At 47.2% G+C, this 17,464-nt stretch overlaps 1 protein-coding gene across 2 annotated transcripts in view; it reads left to right on the top strand.

The window, feature by feature from the left end:
* STPG4 (sperm-tail PG-rich repeat containing 4) overlaps positions 1 to 12,063 on the top strand; it is a 39,067-nt gene extending 27,004 nt beyond the window's left edge. Inside the window, exons 6-7 of one of the 2 annotated variants that reach the window (XM_025466053.3) lie at positions 8,844 to 8,948; positions 11,920 to 12,063. In XM_025466053.3, the coding sequence (XP_025321838.1) occupies positions 8,844 to 8,948; positions 11,920 to 12,036 (222 nt within the window). In that variant the 3' untranslated portion in view covers positions 12,037 to 12,063. Of the gene's footprint in view, positions 1 to 8,843; positions 8,949 to 11,043; positions 11,185 to 11,919 lie in introns of those variants that run through there. The other variant, XM_049115870.1, reaches the window with a different exon arrangement.
* The last annotated feature ends 5,401 nt before the right edge of the window (positions 12,064 to 17,464 follow it).

Raw genomic sequence — 17,464 nt, 5'->3', positions numbered from 1 at the left:
AGAGGACTAAGGAAGATTCTATTTTTCCAAGTCTTTTTCCCCTGCATCTACTTGGCATGTGGACCATACAGACCCAGTGCTTCTCTTGTCTGTTGCTGGTGGTAACTGATACAACACCTTGAAAAGCAGTTGGGCATTATGTTATCTTGTGCTGATTCCATTTTGAGAAAATCCTCCTAAAGTAATAATTTATAGACAGAAATATTCATCTATACAAAGATGTCATGAAGGGATTACTTATAATAGCAAGATGACAACAGCAGCAATGTAAGAAAAATTATGAAAATGCAGGAAATGCATCAAATCCATTTAGTGACTATGTGGAGGTGCTGTGATTAAGGGTGATTATTTACCTCCTTTCTTTTCCATTACTTTTATAGTTTTTCAAAATACGATTTTTAGAATTCAGAAAAGAGGCGGGGTGTGCCTGTTTGGATCAGGTGGTTGAATGACTCTTGATTTCAGCTCTGGTCTCAATCTTAGGGTGGCATTGGGCTGGCACTCACCTCCTTGGGATTCTCTCTCTCCCTCTCCCTCTGCCCTTCCTCCCACTCTTATGTGCACCCTTTCTCTCTAAAAAAATAAAAATAAAAAAGATATAAAAAGTCAGAAAAGAGGTAGTGTTTAAAAAAAAGAAAAAATAAAAAAAAGGAAAGAGCCATTTGAAGTGTTTGAAGAAAAGAGCCGTCAAAATAGTGTTTGAAGAAAAGAGCCATCAAAATGGTCAACATAAAAATATTTTGTTACTTAAAAAAATAGCGCCACTTACTACTATTTAATTAGGACTCAGTCATCCACATGATTTGGGGCTTCCAGTGATTTGCTGAGCAGATTCTTTACAGTTATTAATTCTTACAGCTGTATATAAAGTGAAAAACAAGACATGCACATCTTTCCTGACAATAGGAATAAAATCTTACAATGTCAAATGAAATTGAGTTTCTTTTATTTGATGACAGAAATATTTCAAGATGTTTCTGTATTTCTTAAAACCTGACAAGCCTATAAAGAATAAGGAAAGGATTAGATAAACAGGAAAGGGTCTGTACAGATAGGAATGAGCGTTATATGATTTGTCTGTTTTAGTCACATTTAACAGCAGTTTGAAAAGGGGATAGCAGATCTGTGCCATACTCTCTGCATTAAAACTAGCACTATGAAAGAATGCTGAATCATTCCAGCTGTTTTTTGCCTTTATGAAATTAGTTCAATTAAGAACTAAGTTGATAGTTGGAAATTCCACAAGGAACAGAAAAATAATTAGTAAACATGGTCAGATTGAGTCAAGCCAAACAGATTGATTTCTGCATGAATGAAATCTGAAAAATGATTAAAGCAGGTCCCAGTCTCAAATCTCCTCAAAGGTGAGTTCACTTGTAGGTAACATTTTTGGAAAAATACAACCTTTTAAATACAGCGACAGATGTACTAGGATTTTTTATTAAAAGATATCCTGGCAGTTTTTCTTTTTAAAAAGTTTGTGCAACTTTTCCAGTGATATTAACACCAGCAGAGTCACATATCCCTGTTTGGCTGTGGGTGTAAAGAATTTCCTGCTCTCTTTTCTTATAACAATATCTTGAGTGGGAACAGGAAAAAGAATCTAATCGGTAGGATTTTTTTCAGTTGCATGTGATAGAGAAGCCCATCCTGACTTGGCGTAAGCAAAAACATAAAACATAAAAGTGGGATGGAATTTATTGGTGCACACAGCGTCTGGGACTTTTGCCACTAATTGACCTTTACAACCTTTCGGGCATGCTGTTTATGGGCTGGGATGACAGCCCACCAGCAGCCCCAGGTGCAGCACCTGCCTGCCCAGCGAGGAGAGTGTGAACATGCAGGCTCTTTTTTTGTTTTGTTTTGTTTTGTTTTTTTAAAGATTATTTATTTGTTTGTTCATGAGAGATAGAGAGGCAGAGACACAGGCAGAGGGAGAAGCAGGCTCCATGCAGGGAGCCTGAGGCAAGACTCGATCCCAGGTCTCCAGGATCCGGCCGTGGGCTGAAGGCGGCGCTAAACCGCTGAGCCACCCGGGCTGCCCATATGCAGGCTCTTTGGATTGGCCAGGTGGCAGTCATGTGCCTGCCCTGGGCCTGTCGCTGTGATGGGGAGCTGCCTAAGGTCCTGCGTCCAAGTGCGGCCTTGGATCTCTAACCCCGGTGCAGCTCTGCGGTCCTCTAGAAAAGCGAGGGTGGGCCGGTGAGTGCTTGCAGCAATGCTGAACTGCCTGGGGGTCCCCGGCAGGTGCATTCCTGTAAAAGCTGCATTTCTAGGGTGGGCAGGTTTGCGATCGCTCAGTGTTGCCAGCCCCCTCGGCCCCTACCAGGAACCCCGACTGCCCTGGTTTCCCTCTCTAGGCAGAAATAAACGGTATGGAGCTACACCTAAGAGGTATGATCAGTTCACCATTTCGCAAATGTGAATAACTTTTGGTCTGATAGTTTTGCTTCTACCCTAGGCGACAGCACTCATGGCTCCCTGAACTTGTAGACCAATGGTTAACAGAATTTTAGAGTTTTGTGAGTTGAGTATCCTCAGCCACAGGCCTCCTCTTGAATTCCCAGAGAAGCAGTTGCAGGTTCTCCTGGCACTCACCGCCCTACAGCCCTTGCAGGGACCCCTGTTTCCTTTTCTGGGGCCACATATTCCAGCTATTACAGGCATGCGGCCACATTTTGGGGGAGATCCTTTTTACCACCCCATCTAATAATTTCAGTTATTGCTGCTCACTACTTGTGTTTTACATGTGTCTGGATAGATCTTTGAGGCCACAAATTTTATTTCTGACCTTTTCTCCAGGTATGATTCATTGAAAGTTGTGCCTAGAATCAATGGGGACAGATCGTGTGCTTTTTCTTAGGTTCCCTCTAGCTTTGTGATTTTAAAGAAAAAGAGCTTAGAACTAAGCAGTGATACCTCTCAGCAATAAGAAGCAAGGACAGAAACTGGCTCTGATTCCCACAAGTGAGGGGCTAAAGCATTTGTTGGTAGCCCACCCAGCCTCACTTCTCATGGGCTGCATGGAGGTGATGGCGTTTCCCACCTGAGGCTGCAGTGAGCACTGGGTGAGAGTGGGTTCTGAGCTAGAGATGGCACAGGATTGGGCAGCTTCCCGGGCAGTGGCGAGGGTCCCGAGGAGGTCGCGGTGGGCAGCTGAGCCTGCTCCAGACAAGGCAGGAGAGGCCAGGGGCCCTGAAACCTGCAAACCAAAGGGGGCGACTTGCAGAGATTGGAAATACAAAGGTGACACTTAACATTTTACACCATTTAAAACCATTCTTAGTGTTAAGACACATGTAAAACATAACGAAGTGGTAACTGTCTTGAGAAAGTTGAATTTCAGGTCCCTTTTTTTTTTTTTTTTTGGACTGGAGCCTAGGCACATTTTATTTCTGTGATGCAGTGAATTTGTCTGAATGGTTAACATGAATGGCATGTTCCTCCCTGGGTGGCTTTCCTAGTAATGCTTCTGTACAAACCCTTCGTCCAGCTTCTTTGTCTGCAAACTCCACCCTCTCCTTACTCTTTAGGTCTTAGATCCTTTGTAATTCCTCAGTGGCGTCTCAGGCCCCTCAGACCAGACAGTTTACCCTCCTACATGCTCTCCTATAGCATCCTATCTGCCCCTTTGTGTCATATGCCACACATTTGTCATAGTTTTTATATGGCTAAATGTAAGCCTGCTAGAATGTAAGCTCCGTGAGGGTAGCAACATGTCTATCTTGTCAATTTATGACTCTGCCAGAAGCTGAGACCTCAAATAACAATATCATAAGTGAGAGGACATATATCTGCCTTGTATAAATGTCCTGCAGTAGGCAGTTTAGAGCTGGTAAGATAATTCAGCAGCATCATGTTTCTGCGTGCTGCTCTGCTGAGCGTGGCTTCCATTCGGATGGCCCCAGAGAGCTAAGCACATAATGTGGGATCAACCAAACGGGGTGGGGGAGTTGGGGGGAGATGGAGAAGCTGCCCTCTCCATAAGGATGCTCTGGGGTTTGTACACACCTCTTCACCTCTGGCCTATTGGCCAAGAAATTAGTCATGTGGTCACACCTAGCTTCAGGGGAAGCTGGGAAATGTTGCCTTTATGCTGGGTAGACATGTGCCCGTTTAAAAATTGCTCTTGTACTAAGGGATAGAATGGATATCGGGAGACAATCACATACCACTGTATTCCCACTTCCAACGCACTGTGTACTGGCTGAATGAAGAAATGGGCTGAGCACCTACGAATTCATTTGCTAGGGCCTCCCTAACAGAGTACTACCAACTGAGTGGCTTATACAACAGAGACTTATGGTCTCACAGTTCTAGAGGAAGTCCAAGATCAAGGAGCCAGCCAGCAGTGTTGGTTCTTTCTGAGGGCTGTGAAGAAAAATCTGTTCCGTTCCTCTCTCCTAGCTTCTGGTGGTACGCTGACAATCTTTGGCCTCCTCTGGTTTGTAGACTTCTGCCTTCATCTTTGTGTGGTGTTTTCCTTGTGTGCGTGTCTGGGTGTCCAGAATCCTCCTTTTTATAAAGGATAACATTCATCTAGGATTAGGGCCCATCTTAATAACCTCATCTTAACTAATTATAGCTGCAAGAACTCTATATCCATAGAGGCTCACATTCTGAGGTACTAGTAATTCAAAACTCACAGGAGCTATGAATTACGGGGAACACTATTTGACACAATTCAACACAATAAAAATTTGTAGAGTTTGTGAATTTTAAGGGGATCGCAATTGAACACATAGTAATTTGGGATAATCTCATCTACCCTCACACAGTCTTTCAGAGGTACCTGGCATTTTGCTGCTCTGGGATGCCCCAGAGTGATACATCTTTTAGTTCCAGAGCAGAGAGGCAGAGATTAGCTAGTCCCACTCTCCCAGCCCTGGAGGAGAAGTGTGTTCGGTGGCGGCATGGCAGGGCTTTCCAAAGGCCTATAATGGTACTGAGAGTTATTGCCCACTGGGAAGCTCTTTCATGGTATGACATGGTCCCAGGAGCACTCCAGAAAAGTCAGTGGGGTCTGTGTACTCTGAGCCCTTGGTAGTAAGTGGAAAGTGGCTTCCCTTGGTACCATCCTGTGGCCCACTGCAGTCACAGTTAGCACAGGCTGGTCACAGCAGGGCCTAGTGTAGAGTCTTGAAGCCAGGCAGTTAGCTCAGCCCTCACTCAGCACCATCCTAGCTCCTCACATGTTTTGGGATAAAAAGAATCCCTCCCTGGACTGTAAACTCCTCTGAGGTTGAAGATAGTATTTTATTCATTTGTGCTATCCTGTTAGTTAAAGTTGCTCTTGAGTAGAAACTCAATTACTTTTTCAAAGGGAAAGAAAGATAATATCACCTTGTCAGGAGTAATCATGCCCCAAAGCAGAAGAATGGGTAACGATGAAAGATTTCCTGTAGTTACTTTTGGCAGCAGGTCCTGGGACCCTAGGAAGGTGACAGTTCTCTCCGCTTTTGGCACCAAATGTCAGTGGCCTTTGAAAGGTGTACTTTTGGGAAACCCAGGGTTGCCAAATCGTGATGCTAATTAAAACAAGGGTTAAGAGATGGCTCATCTGATTTGTGAGAGAGGTGCTTGGTACTGTCTGATGAACCTGGGTGCCACCCTCCACCCATGCACCCTACATAAGGTAAATCCAAGCTCTGGGTCATGCTCAGTCCCCAGTCAATGAGGGAGCAGCCTTCCTAACCATTCAAATGTTCTTCATCTTTGAAACATCCTCCCGTTGAACTGGATCCAGTTGCTCAAGCCACATTCTAAGCCACCCTGGACTGTGTTCCCTTCCCTCTACTCCTGCTCTGCTCTCTCACATTGTCCTCAGAATCAGGGACTCTGCTGGAGCTGCCGCCCACCCATTGCAGGATCTTGGCCCAATCAGTACTTCTCACATAGAACAACATGCCTGTGGCCTCTGAAATATGAATTTGGGCCTGTATCCACTTCCCTAATGTTGTCTCTTAAAAGATTCCATCTGACGCAAGTGGGGCAAAGAGTATGCAGTCATTTCTTTTCTGCCCCAAGTCTTGGGTCCTTTGATTTAGATGATCAAGCCCATTTAGGGGGGCTACTGGGTGGCACTGGCACACATCAGCACTTTGCCAGGCCTGGCACCTGGACTCCCAAGAAGCTCATGATATGGAAACTTAGGAAGGGAAGCCATGTCAGGCTTGAGGGGAAGGGGACACGTGGCAGCATTTCTTAGCCATCCTGCAAGTGGTTGCTGTAGGCGTTTATTCAACAGTAGCGCACTTAGCTGGATCTTTTGTCCCAGTACCATTCTGACTTGAAAATACTGCATATATTATGGCCAAACCAATTGGGGGGAGGTGTTGGTTGCATAGACTATTCCTGACAGATCCCCCTGAATTTCTGTGCCTTGGTTTTTATGGCAGCTCACATTTCTCCAGTGGGAGTGCAGAGGTCACTCCACTCACGCTTGTAGCAATCTCTGTCCCACGTATGTATCAGTTTCAAAGTGTTACTGTGTTCATCTCTCTAACATGAGTTGTAAAATTATGAGAGGCATCCATCTCTTGATTATCAGACTTGTGTTTGACCTTTAATAACTCCATTCATGGAAGAGTAATTGAGATGGCAGCCCAAACTACACGGCTTTGCCACCCACAGGAATGAAAGGGAAAGCTTTGCTCTTAAATCCCTTGGAAGGTCTGCAGTCGAACACTTGTTCTGCTGAATCTGATGGGCTAATTTGCAGCCCAGCCTTAGTGATGATAAAGATCTTACAGGACACATTTCTCTGTTCTAACCCTATTGTTACTTTTATCTTTTTCTCCTTTGCTCATTTTTCATGTTCGTTTATCTGTAAAGTAGATATATATATATATATATATATATATATATATATATATATATTTTCATGTCTCAAGAGCACTCAAGTCTATTGTAGAAAATTTAGAAAATGCAGGTAAGAAAAACAAAATTCTTTTTACACTACATGCTGCCACCTGGGGAAAACAGCCGGTGAACATTCCATTCCTGGTTTTTATGCACATTTTTTTAAAGCTTGCATTTTCACTGAAAAGTATTTGGAAGTAGCTTTATGTCTGTAAAAATCCATCACTCGACAGCTGAATGGAAGTATCACAGTGTACTTAGCCAGCCACGCATTATCAGTCATTTAGTTTGTTCCAACTTTCTTTTTTTTTAAAGATTTTATTTATTCATAAGAGACACAGAGAGAGGCAGAGATACAGGCTGAGGGAGAAGTAGGCCCCCCATGGGGAGCCTGATGTGGGACTCGAGCCCAGGACCCCAGGATCACCACCTGAGCCAAAGGCAGATGCTCAACCACTGAGCCACCAGGTGCCCCTCAATTTTCAATTTTTAGAAAAAACATTTGTGGCCAAATACTTGCACACGTTGTCAATTGTTTTCTTAGGATGAATTTCTAAAAGTGGAATTGCTGGGTCAGTATAATAAACATACATCATTTCTAACTTTGTATTGTAAAAACTTCAGAAATACATACTACATAGACACAATACTCTATCAAACACCCATGCATCCATTCAACAATTGTAGCTCCTGATCAGTGTGTATCCCACCCACTTCCACTAGTCCCTGCATTATTTAGGAACAGATCCTAGACATCATGTCAGAAAGATTCATTTCTACCAAATAGCACAAGTAATTAAAAATGGGAGAGAAAAAGTGAACTGCCAGAAAAAAAATAAGAGGTTAACGTCTTGTCCACATCATCCACTGCGATGTTTGGGCTCTTTCCATTTCCCCTGCTGTATCTGGCCTAGGACTCTTCATGTGTCTTCAGATTTCTGCAACAGTCTGGTAACCAGACTCCTTTCTCCCCCTCTGGATAGGTATAGATGTTTACAGGCCCTTTTGTATCTTGCCAAATTGCCCTCCAGAAGGACTAATCAAATTTATACTTGCACCAGAGTCATAGAGGAGTGTCCATGCTGGTGGTTAAAATTTGGGGTCTTCCTTCTTTAATTTTTCCCCTCTTTCCATCCCCCTTCTTCCTTTCTTCTTTTTTCATGAATTTTGAAGACCCTGAAACAAGAATCATATCCTTGGTTTTTGTTTTTTTTTTTTTTTTAAAGATTTTGTTTATTTATGAGAGATGGAGAGAGAGAGAGAGAGGGGCAGAGACACAGGCAAAAGGAGAAGCAGGCTCCATGCAGGGAGCGCAATGCAGGACTCGATCCCGGGACTTCAGGATCATGCCCTGGGATTGCTGGGTGCACCGCTGAGCCACCCAGGATCCTCCATATACTTGTTTTAATGAGAACTTATTCAGTTATTCATAGAGGTTAAAATTACTCCCAGCCACCTGCCATTTCCTCAGTGAACAATTGTATTTCCTCCTTGTGAATTGCCTTTTAGTAATTTTTCCATTAGGATGATCGTTTTATGTTAATGTCACAGCATTGTGCTGATGTCAGTGAATTGCTGTGAAGACTTGTTTGGACTAAGATAACACATATTACGCTCAGGAAAGAATATGTATGTTTTATAAAGCTTAACAGCTCAAAGCAGCAAGTCGTTAACAGTCCGAAGGGCAGGTATGGAGTGAGGCGTGCCAGTGTGGGGCAAGACGGAGGGGGACTTTTACAGGTCACTTAATCTTCAGTCTCAGACACCCACAAGGCAGGTAAAGCAGGTAAAGCAGGTATTATTCCCACTTCCCAATGGCTTGAGCCAGGGCACACCTTAATAAGATCCTCCAAACCCCAGTCTAGAGATTTTTCTACCATATTACAGTGATCCATATGTTTATTTGTGGAAGGCAAATAAAGCATTATAATATAACAAATATTAATAATTATAAAACACTCTTTTTTCCCCCCTTCCTATAGCATGAAGGCCCAGGACCAGGTCATTATGACTTGAAAATACCTCCAGCAAATTCTGTTACTTCTTGTTTTCAGTCCAGAGTACCTCGATTTCTGCCCTCTTGTTCTGTAAGTACTCTGAAAGATGATGATTGTAGGTTCTGCGACTGGGGTTGGCGGGGGGTGGGGGAAGCAGTGGGGTTTGGGTTAGAGTTCTCTAAAATCTAGTGTGTATATGGTATCTGATTGCTTGTCCAGGTGGGAAAGAGCACAGAGCTCAAAAATCTGGCAAGTTCCCAGTCTGTCTTGGGCTCAGAGTGGCTCCAGATCCAAAGACCATGGTGGAATTTTGGGTCCAGTTGACAACATGCAGCATAGTAATTAGCTGTCAGTGTGTTCTGATCTGGATGCTCTGTGGGAAAACATGTTTAATGAACTGAGGCAAGCAGTGGGCAGCGGCTGGCCCCATCCACCCAGAACCGCTTTGTGTGTCTTCTGGGAGCAGGAACATTATTATTGAACCAAAGGGACCATTAAGGCACAAGCAGTCATCCTGCCCCCAAGAACTCAGGATAGAGAGTGAAGAGGGTCAAGTCCATGGAGAGACACAGATACGTTGGAGGGGGAGGTGTTTTGAGCCTCAGAGGCCTAGAGAAGACCAAGAGAAATTGCAAAACATAACATGGAGCTGATGAACAATGGCTATTTTTATTTAAAAAAAAAAAAAAGCTGATAGTTTTAATTCCCCTGGGCTTGTTCCCAGTCTTCTCCCCAGTTTGAAAGTCCCCAGAACTCACTGGTATGTTGCCTTATTTGAGGTGGTTTGAGGAGACAGAAATACAAATTCTGCCAGTAAGATAATGGGCCCATTCCAGGGGTTTAAGGAAGGGTGGGTGTCCCAAGGTGGCGTCTTTAGGATCTTGCTCCAGAGCTACCAACTCTGGCACAGGGTAGTGTGTGGTCTTTACCTGGAGGACTACTGGGGAGTCCCTGTTGGTAAAATTAAAAATGGACCAAAGCAGGAAATGGTGGATCCCTTCCACAGATCCTCATACCCTAGTGGCATTAGCATGATCCAGACACAGATTTTTGTCCCAGCTCACAGGGCTGAGCATCCTCAGGAAGCTGGAGTTTTGTGAACCAAACTCCCAGGAAGCTGATAGAGAAGTCAGAAGGTGTAGCGTTCATTTACAAGGGTCCACCAAGGGGGCTGGGGCCCAGAGGCACTGCTTTGTGGGATGTCTCCCTTTATAAGAAACTCTTCATCGAAGCCAAGGACAATCAGAAGTTTGCTCAGTGACAGGGCTGGGATGTGGAGCCGGATGTTCTCAAGGTCTGAGAACCATAACCGGTAGCCTCCTGAGGGGTAGCCTTTGAGACCGAGGCCCACAGGCCTCCTGTTCTGTGGGCTGGCTTTCCAGAACTTCACATGCATGTTGCTTCCTCATTAATAGCACTAATGAAGGCTTCAGCTTCCTTTGACGTCTGGCCAGGGCTTGATTAGATTTCCAGGCTGCTCCTCTGCTTTTGGCAGGGGAAACATCCTGTCATTTACAGCAGCTTCTGCATGCAGCTGACTTCATCCACTCTAGGCTGACCATTCTGTCCCACTCTCAGGGTAATCCTATTTCCACCCTCTCTGTCTCCTGGAGAGATAATAAACTGCAAAGAAGGATGGGAATGACTAGCACATGATAATAGGGAATAATAATAGTGCTGGTAGCTAATGTGCAGCACTCTCACTGCCAGCCTGGCATGGTGCTCTCTGTCCTGGAGGGCCTCCAGCCAGCCTCATTACCTCATCTGATGGGTGAGTCTGGGGAAGCACATGGCCCAGGGTCACAACGAGCCATTGGTGGTGGAACTAGGACTCAAACTCAAGCCTGCCTGACGTTGAGACCCTTCCCTTAGCCACACACAGAGACACAGATGCTTCTTCAACAGACCCAAGAGAAAATTCCCTGGGACTTCAAGAATATGTACATGCACCCCGACATGGGAAATGCTGACCCCAAAAATCAAAGTCTTTCTGTCAATGAAGATGACATTCATTTACATTTTATCACCATAGAAGAGAAGCTTCATGTAAATCATTGGCAAAATAATTTTTTCAAGAATTTCATCCAAACGAAAACATGATTTTTTTTTTATTTATTTATTTATTTATTTATTTATTTATTTATTTATTTATTTATTTAAGATTTTATTTATTTATTCATGACAGAGAGAGAGAGAAAGGCAGAGACACAGACAGAGGAGAAGCAGGCTGCATCCAGGAAGCCCGATGTGGGACTCGATCCCGGGACTCCAGGATCACACCCTGGGCCGAAGGCAGGCGCCAAACTGCTGAGCCACCCAGGGATCCCCTTTTTATTTTATTTAAAAATTTTTTTTAAAAAGATGTTATATATTTATTCATGAGAGACACACAGAGAGAGGCAGAAATACAGGCAGAGGGAGAAACAGGCTCCCTGAAGGGAGCTTGATGGGGGACTTGATCCCAGGACTCTGGAATCATGACCTGAGCCAAAGGCAGACGCTCAACCACTGAGCCACCCAGGCGTCCCCAAAAACATGACTTTTAAAAATTAGAACTCACAGATCTCTTGAAAGTACTCTGGACCCTGGGATCCACAGAGCTTGAGCTACAGAAAGCTGAGTTTGGGCTTTTGCGGTCAATCACCCAGGTTCAGAATCCATTTTCTCCAACTGCTTACCATTAGGCTAAGGTAGAGGGGAGGACGTGGCATTTCTGGGGACAGGAGCAGTCTGGGCAGAGTGCCCTCTGGGAGGAAGTGTGCCTTGGGGTGCAGGAGGGATATGAGCCAAACCTGCCCCGCAGGTCTAGGCCGGCACTTGCGTGTCCTCCCGCTTCTTGGCACCTCTGGAGCCCTGGGGAAAGCCACTGATGGGAGCGGTCCTCAGCTCTAAGGACACGCTCCAACTAAAGGGTGCCCCAGGCCACAGCACAGTCAGAAATGGCCCTCATCTTCCCCAGTGGGGATTTGCCAGTCACATCTGAGCCCACAGCCCGGCTCAGGGGGCTCCAGGGTATTGGTGTCACTGTCTCATCAGTCCCTGTTTTCTTTTCTGTTTTCAGAAAACCCCAGGCCCAGGAGCATACAAGTCTTCAATGCAATTCCCCAAGCAGCCCCCAACCATAGCCAAAATGGGCCGAGAACATAGCCTTTTCTTCAACAACACAATTGGCTTTTAAAATAAAGCCATGTTGGCCCTAAGCTACTTTGAGTTTAGCAAGTTTTATGTTTAAAAAACTCTATTTTATCTGTTCTTTTGGAGTCTTTTGGAGTCTTTTAGTCAAAAGACTGGAACATAACCGATTGCCCAGGTGACCATCCTGGCCACTTATCTGGAATACTCCTAGCATAATTTCTAGTTCACTCTCAAAAGTGTCCTGGCTTGAATCATAAAATGTGCTCTCTCCGATTTTTATCAAAGGGTATATTCCAAGACACTGCCCCTGGGTGGCTCCTTTGGCAGCTTGGACAAGCCCTGATATGTCCAGGCCGTGCTCTGCATGGCCTCAGGCTCTCCAGCTGGGTCCAACTGCATCAGGGCTGGATACCTCACAGCCTCACGGAGGCTTCCTTGGGGGTCAGCATTCAGCCAAGGCCACGCTGAGTATGCCGGGATCCCAGCAGGTGGTTCTTTCTCTCTCTCAATTCCCTGAAAAGAACAATATTGATTCAACACAATGAGTGTTTGTGGTTTTAAGTCAACAAAAATATTTGAGTATCTGCTCTGCACCAGGTGTGTGCTGCGGTTGGAGAGCAGGGGCTTCACAGAAAGGTGAACCAGGCATGTGAGTTTGGGGAGATAAGGTCAGCAAGGCAATTTGGGGCAGTCAGTCCCTGGCTCAAGGGAGGCTTTGAAAGCTGTGCCACGGGGCTCCTTCTGGTCACCGTGTGTCTGAAGCTCACATGATGGCAGTTCCACTGGGAAGGCAGGCCCAAGAGTCAGGGCATCATAGGGTCACTGCATCTGGTACACAGAGGAGCGATTTGGACAATGAAGGCCATGGGAACACAGAGCAGGGACCGGGCAGCATGGCCACAAGCGGTGAAGGGCAGCCGGGCAAGGGACCTGGAGCCTAAGGCAGAAAGGAGAATGAAGGTTGGGGCCAAGGACCCGGTTTGGATGAAAGGCGGGAATAAACATTTGCTGGATGGGGACAGGGGGAGTCTGGCCCAACTAGAGGGGGTTTGGGGGGTCGCCAAGAGGGTGGGGCTCAGTCAGAAGCTCGGGGCACCTGCAGCCCTAGATGCCAGAAGACCTGCTCAGGGAGCCCCAGCTAGACAGACCCCCATGAACGACAGTGGATATCTGGTTGGACAGATTCCAGAGTCATTAATAAATGGAGAGGATCTTTTTTTTTTTAATAATAAAAAAAACTAACTTAAAAAAACAAATATAAATGCATATATATATTTTTTAATTTTATTTTTACTTTTTTAAAAAAGATTTTATTTATTTATTCATGAGAGACACAGAGAGATAGAGAGAATCAGAGACACAGGCAGAGGGAGAAGCAGGCTCCGTGCAGGGAGCCCAATGCAGGACTCGATCCCAGGACTCCAGGATCAGACCCTGGGCTGAAGGCGGCACTAAGCCACTGAGCCTATAAACCGCTGCCCTATATATATATTTGAAAGGTTTTATTTATTTATTTATGAGAGACCCAGAGAGATAGAGAGGCAGAAACACAGAAACACAGGGAGAAGCAGGCTCCCTGCAGGGAGTGTGATGTGGGACTCCATGCGGATCCCGGGCTCACCCCTGAGCCAAAGGCGGTTGCTCAACCGCTAAGCTACCCAGGTGCCCCATAAATACGAGGAAAGCAAGGGGGTCCTGTCTGGCTGGGCCTCGTGGATGGAAAGCTAGAGGAGCCTCTCGTACCAGCAAGGGGAGAGGGAGATTGTGTCGTGAGTGTGTAGGGGCGCCTCCCTGATGGGAGTGGGGGCCAGTGGCAGGACGGCCTCCCCTCAGGCCTGCGTCTCCCGCTCAGGAGGCCGCCTTCACGGCCTCTTCACCGCACCCGATCTGCCAGCTACCGGGGCCACTCAGCCTCTCCTCAGTCATTGCCCCCGCCAACACCCGGAAAGGATGGAAGCAGCCCCTCTTGTCTCCAGCATCAGATTCCCAGGGCAGAGGCTCCAGTTGGCCAGCTTGGATCAGGTGTCCATCCCGGGCCCCCCTGCTGTGGCCAAGAGGGTCGGGGACCCCCGGTCCCCAGCTGTGTGGCGTGGGTGTCATTGGGGTGGAGCGCAGTTCCTTGGATTCTATTTTTTTTTATTTATTTTATTTTATTTTATGATAGTCACAGAGAGAGAGAGAGAGAGGCAGAGACACAGGCAGAGGGAGAAGCAGGCTCCATGCAGGGAGCCCTACGTGGGACTCGATCCCGGGTCTCCAGGATCACGCCCTGGGCCAAAGGCAGGCGCTAAACCGCTGCGCCACCCAGGGATCCCTCCTTGGATTCTAGAAAGGAGTGAAGACCCTTTGGGAATAAGGAGGGAAGGATGTCTTCACCTGCCTGCAGGAAGGGACTGGAGAGGCTTACAGAGACTTCCCCTGGAGGTAAAACCAGTGGAGAACATTCTGCAGGGCCATCCCGACACCCTTGTGTTTCGTTTCCATTTGCCAAGCTTTGCCTTTGGCTCCCATGACTCTGTCTGTCTGTCTGGAGCTGGAGCTACCTCAGCCCGGCCTTCCTTACAGCTCTTGCCCTCCGGGGTGATTTGGGGGGGATGGCACAGTGACTCTGCCCGTGGATATTAGCTGAGGGCCCGGCGGGAACGAGGCGGTGAGAAGAGCAATGATTGACTTCTTTGGCGTGTTCCAGTATTTTTTTTTTTTTGTATTTCCTACAAATAGGGACAGGCTTTCCCAAAGAGACCAGAGAAAGTCTGGTTGGCTTTCTCCTGCCACAAGCTCAAAACTGAGACAGTATTTGGAGAACAGGGCTGCCTCCTGTCCTTTGCAAGAGAGAGAGACTGGACAGACCTGGGTTGACTTTGGGCTTGAGCTCTGAGATTGGGATATTAACACCTAGCAGTGAGGGCTGTTATGTGCATCAAATGACATGTCCAGAAGCGCTTAGAAAAGCCATAGAGCGCCGCAGTTGGAAGGGATCATGGTGTTTATCCTGAGTCCCCCCTTCCTCCGTCCCCCATGGACTGCTGTGACACTGCTTCTCGAGGCCCCTGTCCTGGCTTGCCCGACCCTCCTCCGTCCCTCTCCCATCCCACCCAGCCACCCCCAACTGCCCTCTGAATCTGGCGTCAACCAGAGGGCATGGCTCTTCTTGGCTGCAAATATCTTCTGCTGTTTTCATGTGAGATTCTCTCTCCATTAAGTCAGAGCATGTCAGAAGTCACAGCACTGGTGGGGACAGCTTGTCCTCCTCCTCCCTCTGCTCTCTTTCCCTTCTTCCTCACCCCCTCCCACCCTGGCTCGCTGGACCTATGGGGGACATCTTACAGACCTGGAAGCCAAGGGCCACAGGTTGCTTGGGAGCCAGGCCCTGCCTCCAGCATCATCTCCCACCTGCTGGATGCCACTGACCTCCCTGCAGCAGAGCTGCCCGGACTCAGGTCCCCAGGCCTGAGTTTTGAAAGCCCTACTTTCTTGAAAACAGAGTTCAAAATTTCCAAGTTCAGAATCAGTGGTTCTAAGCTGCATTTTAGAATCCCCTGGGGAACCTTTAAAAAATCTTGGTGCCGGGCAGCTCCCAGACAGATCACATTAAACTCTCTGGGGGTAGGGCTCAGACCCAGTAATTTTTTTTTTTTTTTTTTAAACACTGCCCTCATCCACCTCAGGTGACTCTGATGAGCGGCCAAGGTTGGGGGCTACTGCTAAGATGGTATGAAGGCACCAATCACCAATAATTCTGTGTGGGACAAGGCAGTTTGCCTAGCCCTAGAGGTTAAAGAGGAAGGCAGGGCCCGTGTGCTAGGGTCACTTTCCAGCTACAAAGAAGAGATCGACCTATGCTAGCATCTGGCTGAGGCTGGAGGGAAGAGAACGGCACAGGGCTGGTTTGTCCGGGTGAAGCTAGAACCTGGAGTGTCATTAGGTAGAGGTTATTCTGGGTAGAAAGGATCATAGGAGCCTTGAACCCGGGCACCTGTCACCAGGCTGACTCTTTACCAGGCTTCTCACAGACCTTTGGTTTTGCTCCAGGACACAGCTGCAGGCATGCAGACCCAGCAGGGCCCAAAGGCCAGGGTTTGGGCTCTAGGTTCAGGGCTGCAGGGATGGGGTGGGCTTGCGGGGACCAGCACCAGAGACACAGAGCCTGGTTGGCCTTATCTGCAGCCTCCCCAGAGAAGAGAAAACCCTGGATGGCAGGAGGAGCCAAGTCTGCACCCGCAGAGGCTGGGAGATTGGGGAAGCAAGGGCGGGAGAGAGATGGGACACTGAGATAGGGGAGGCCCGGGGGTAGACACAAGGAGAATCATCTCCCAGGGGGCACTCCTCGTGGCACTATTGGCCCAATCAGCACCCAGTAAAAGGTGTTACCCAGGCAGGGTCATGTCTGTTTAGGCTTCTAATCCCCACCCCCTCCCAGGCTGGACATGGGAGCCTGCTGCAGAGCACCCCTGAGCCCATGTGCCCATCCCTGTGCCTGGGGTGGCTTTAACCAAACTGTCTGCATTAGTTTCCTGGGACTTTTCCTACAGACTTTGTTGCTTCCAACAACACAGACTTACTGTCTTAGAGTTCTCACTGGGCTCAAGTCAGGGTGTGCGCAGGGTTGGTTCCAGAAGGAGCCTCCTTTGAGAGGCTCTGGGCGGGGGGGGGGGGGGGGGGGGGGGTAGGACTGTCTCCTTGTCTTTTTCAGCTTCTAGAAACCACCCACCTTCCTCTGCTCATGGCTTCTTCCTTCAAATCGCTCCTGTTCCCAGCACACCTACTCCTGACTCTGACCCTCCTGCTTTCCTCTTGTGAGGATCCTTGTGATTATATTGGGTTCACCCAATCCAGAAATTCTCCCCTTCTCAGGAGTCTTAATAATCATGTTTGCAAAATCCCTTTACCACATAGGCCAACAGGGTGCCTGGCTGGCTCAGTCAATAGAACATGCAGCTCTTGATCTTAGGGCCATGAGTTCAAGCCCCATGTTTGGTGTAGAGGTCACTTAAATAAATAAACTTTAAAAAGAAAATCTTTAAAAACCATGTAGGAGAATGTATTCACAGGTCCTGGGGATTAGGACATGGACACCTTTGGTGGTGGGGGCATTATTCATACCTTCACTCTATCTAACCTGTAGCTGGGTAGCGAGTGAGGCATCCTTCTGCCAGAAATACTTTCCCCACCCTACCCTTGGCGTGCTAACGCCAAGCACCCTCCCCTCATCTTCCTGAGGCAGGTTGGGTGCTTCTCATAAATGCCCCGGCAGTCCCCAATGCTGGCCTGAGGCCAAAGTTGTACCGTGGGCTCCAGGATCATAGAGTTGGGGCCTACTGGGGCATCAGTGAATTTCCCAGTGCCTGGCACAGTGTTAGCACATAGTAGATGCTCACTGAATACTGTATGTGCTCCAAGGTACACAATTATCCTTTAGGGAATGGACAAGCCTTGTATAAAATATGTTATGGAAGCTCCGTGGATTATTT

The sequence above is a fragment of the Canis lupus genome, chromosome 10 (genome assembly GCF_003254725.2).
Source record: "Canis lupus dingo isolate Sandy chromosome 10, ASM325472v2, whole genome shotgun sequence".
Classification (NCBI taxonomy): Eukaryota; Metazoa; Chordata; class Mammalia; order Carnivora; family Canidae; genus Canis; species Canis lupus.
This window is presented reverse-complemented; position numbering and strand designations above follow the sequence as displayed.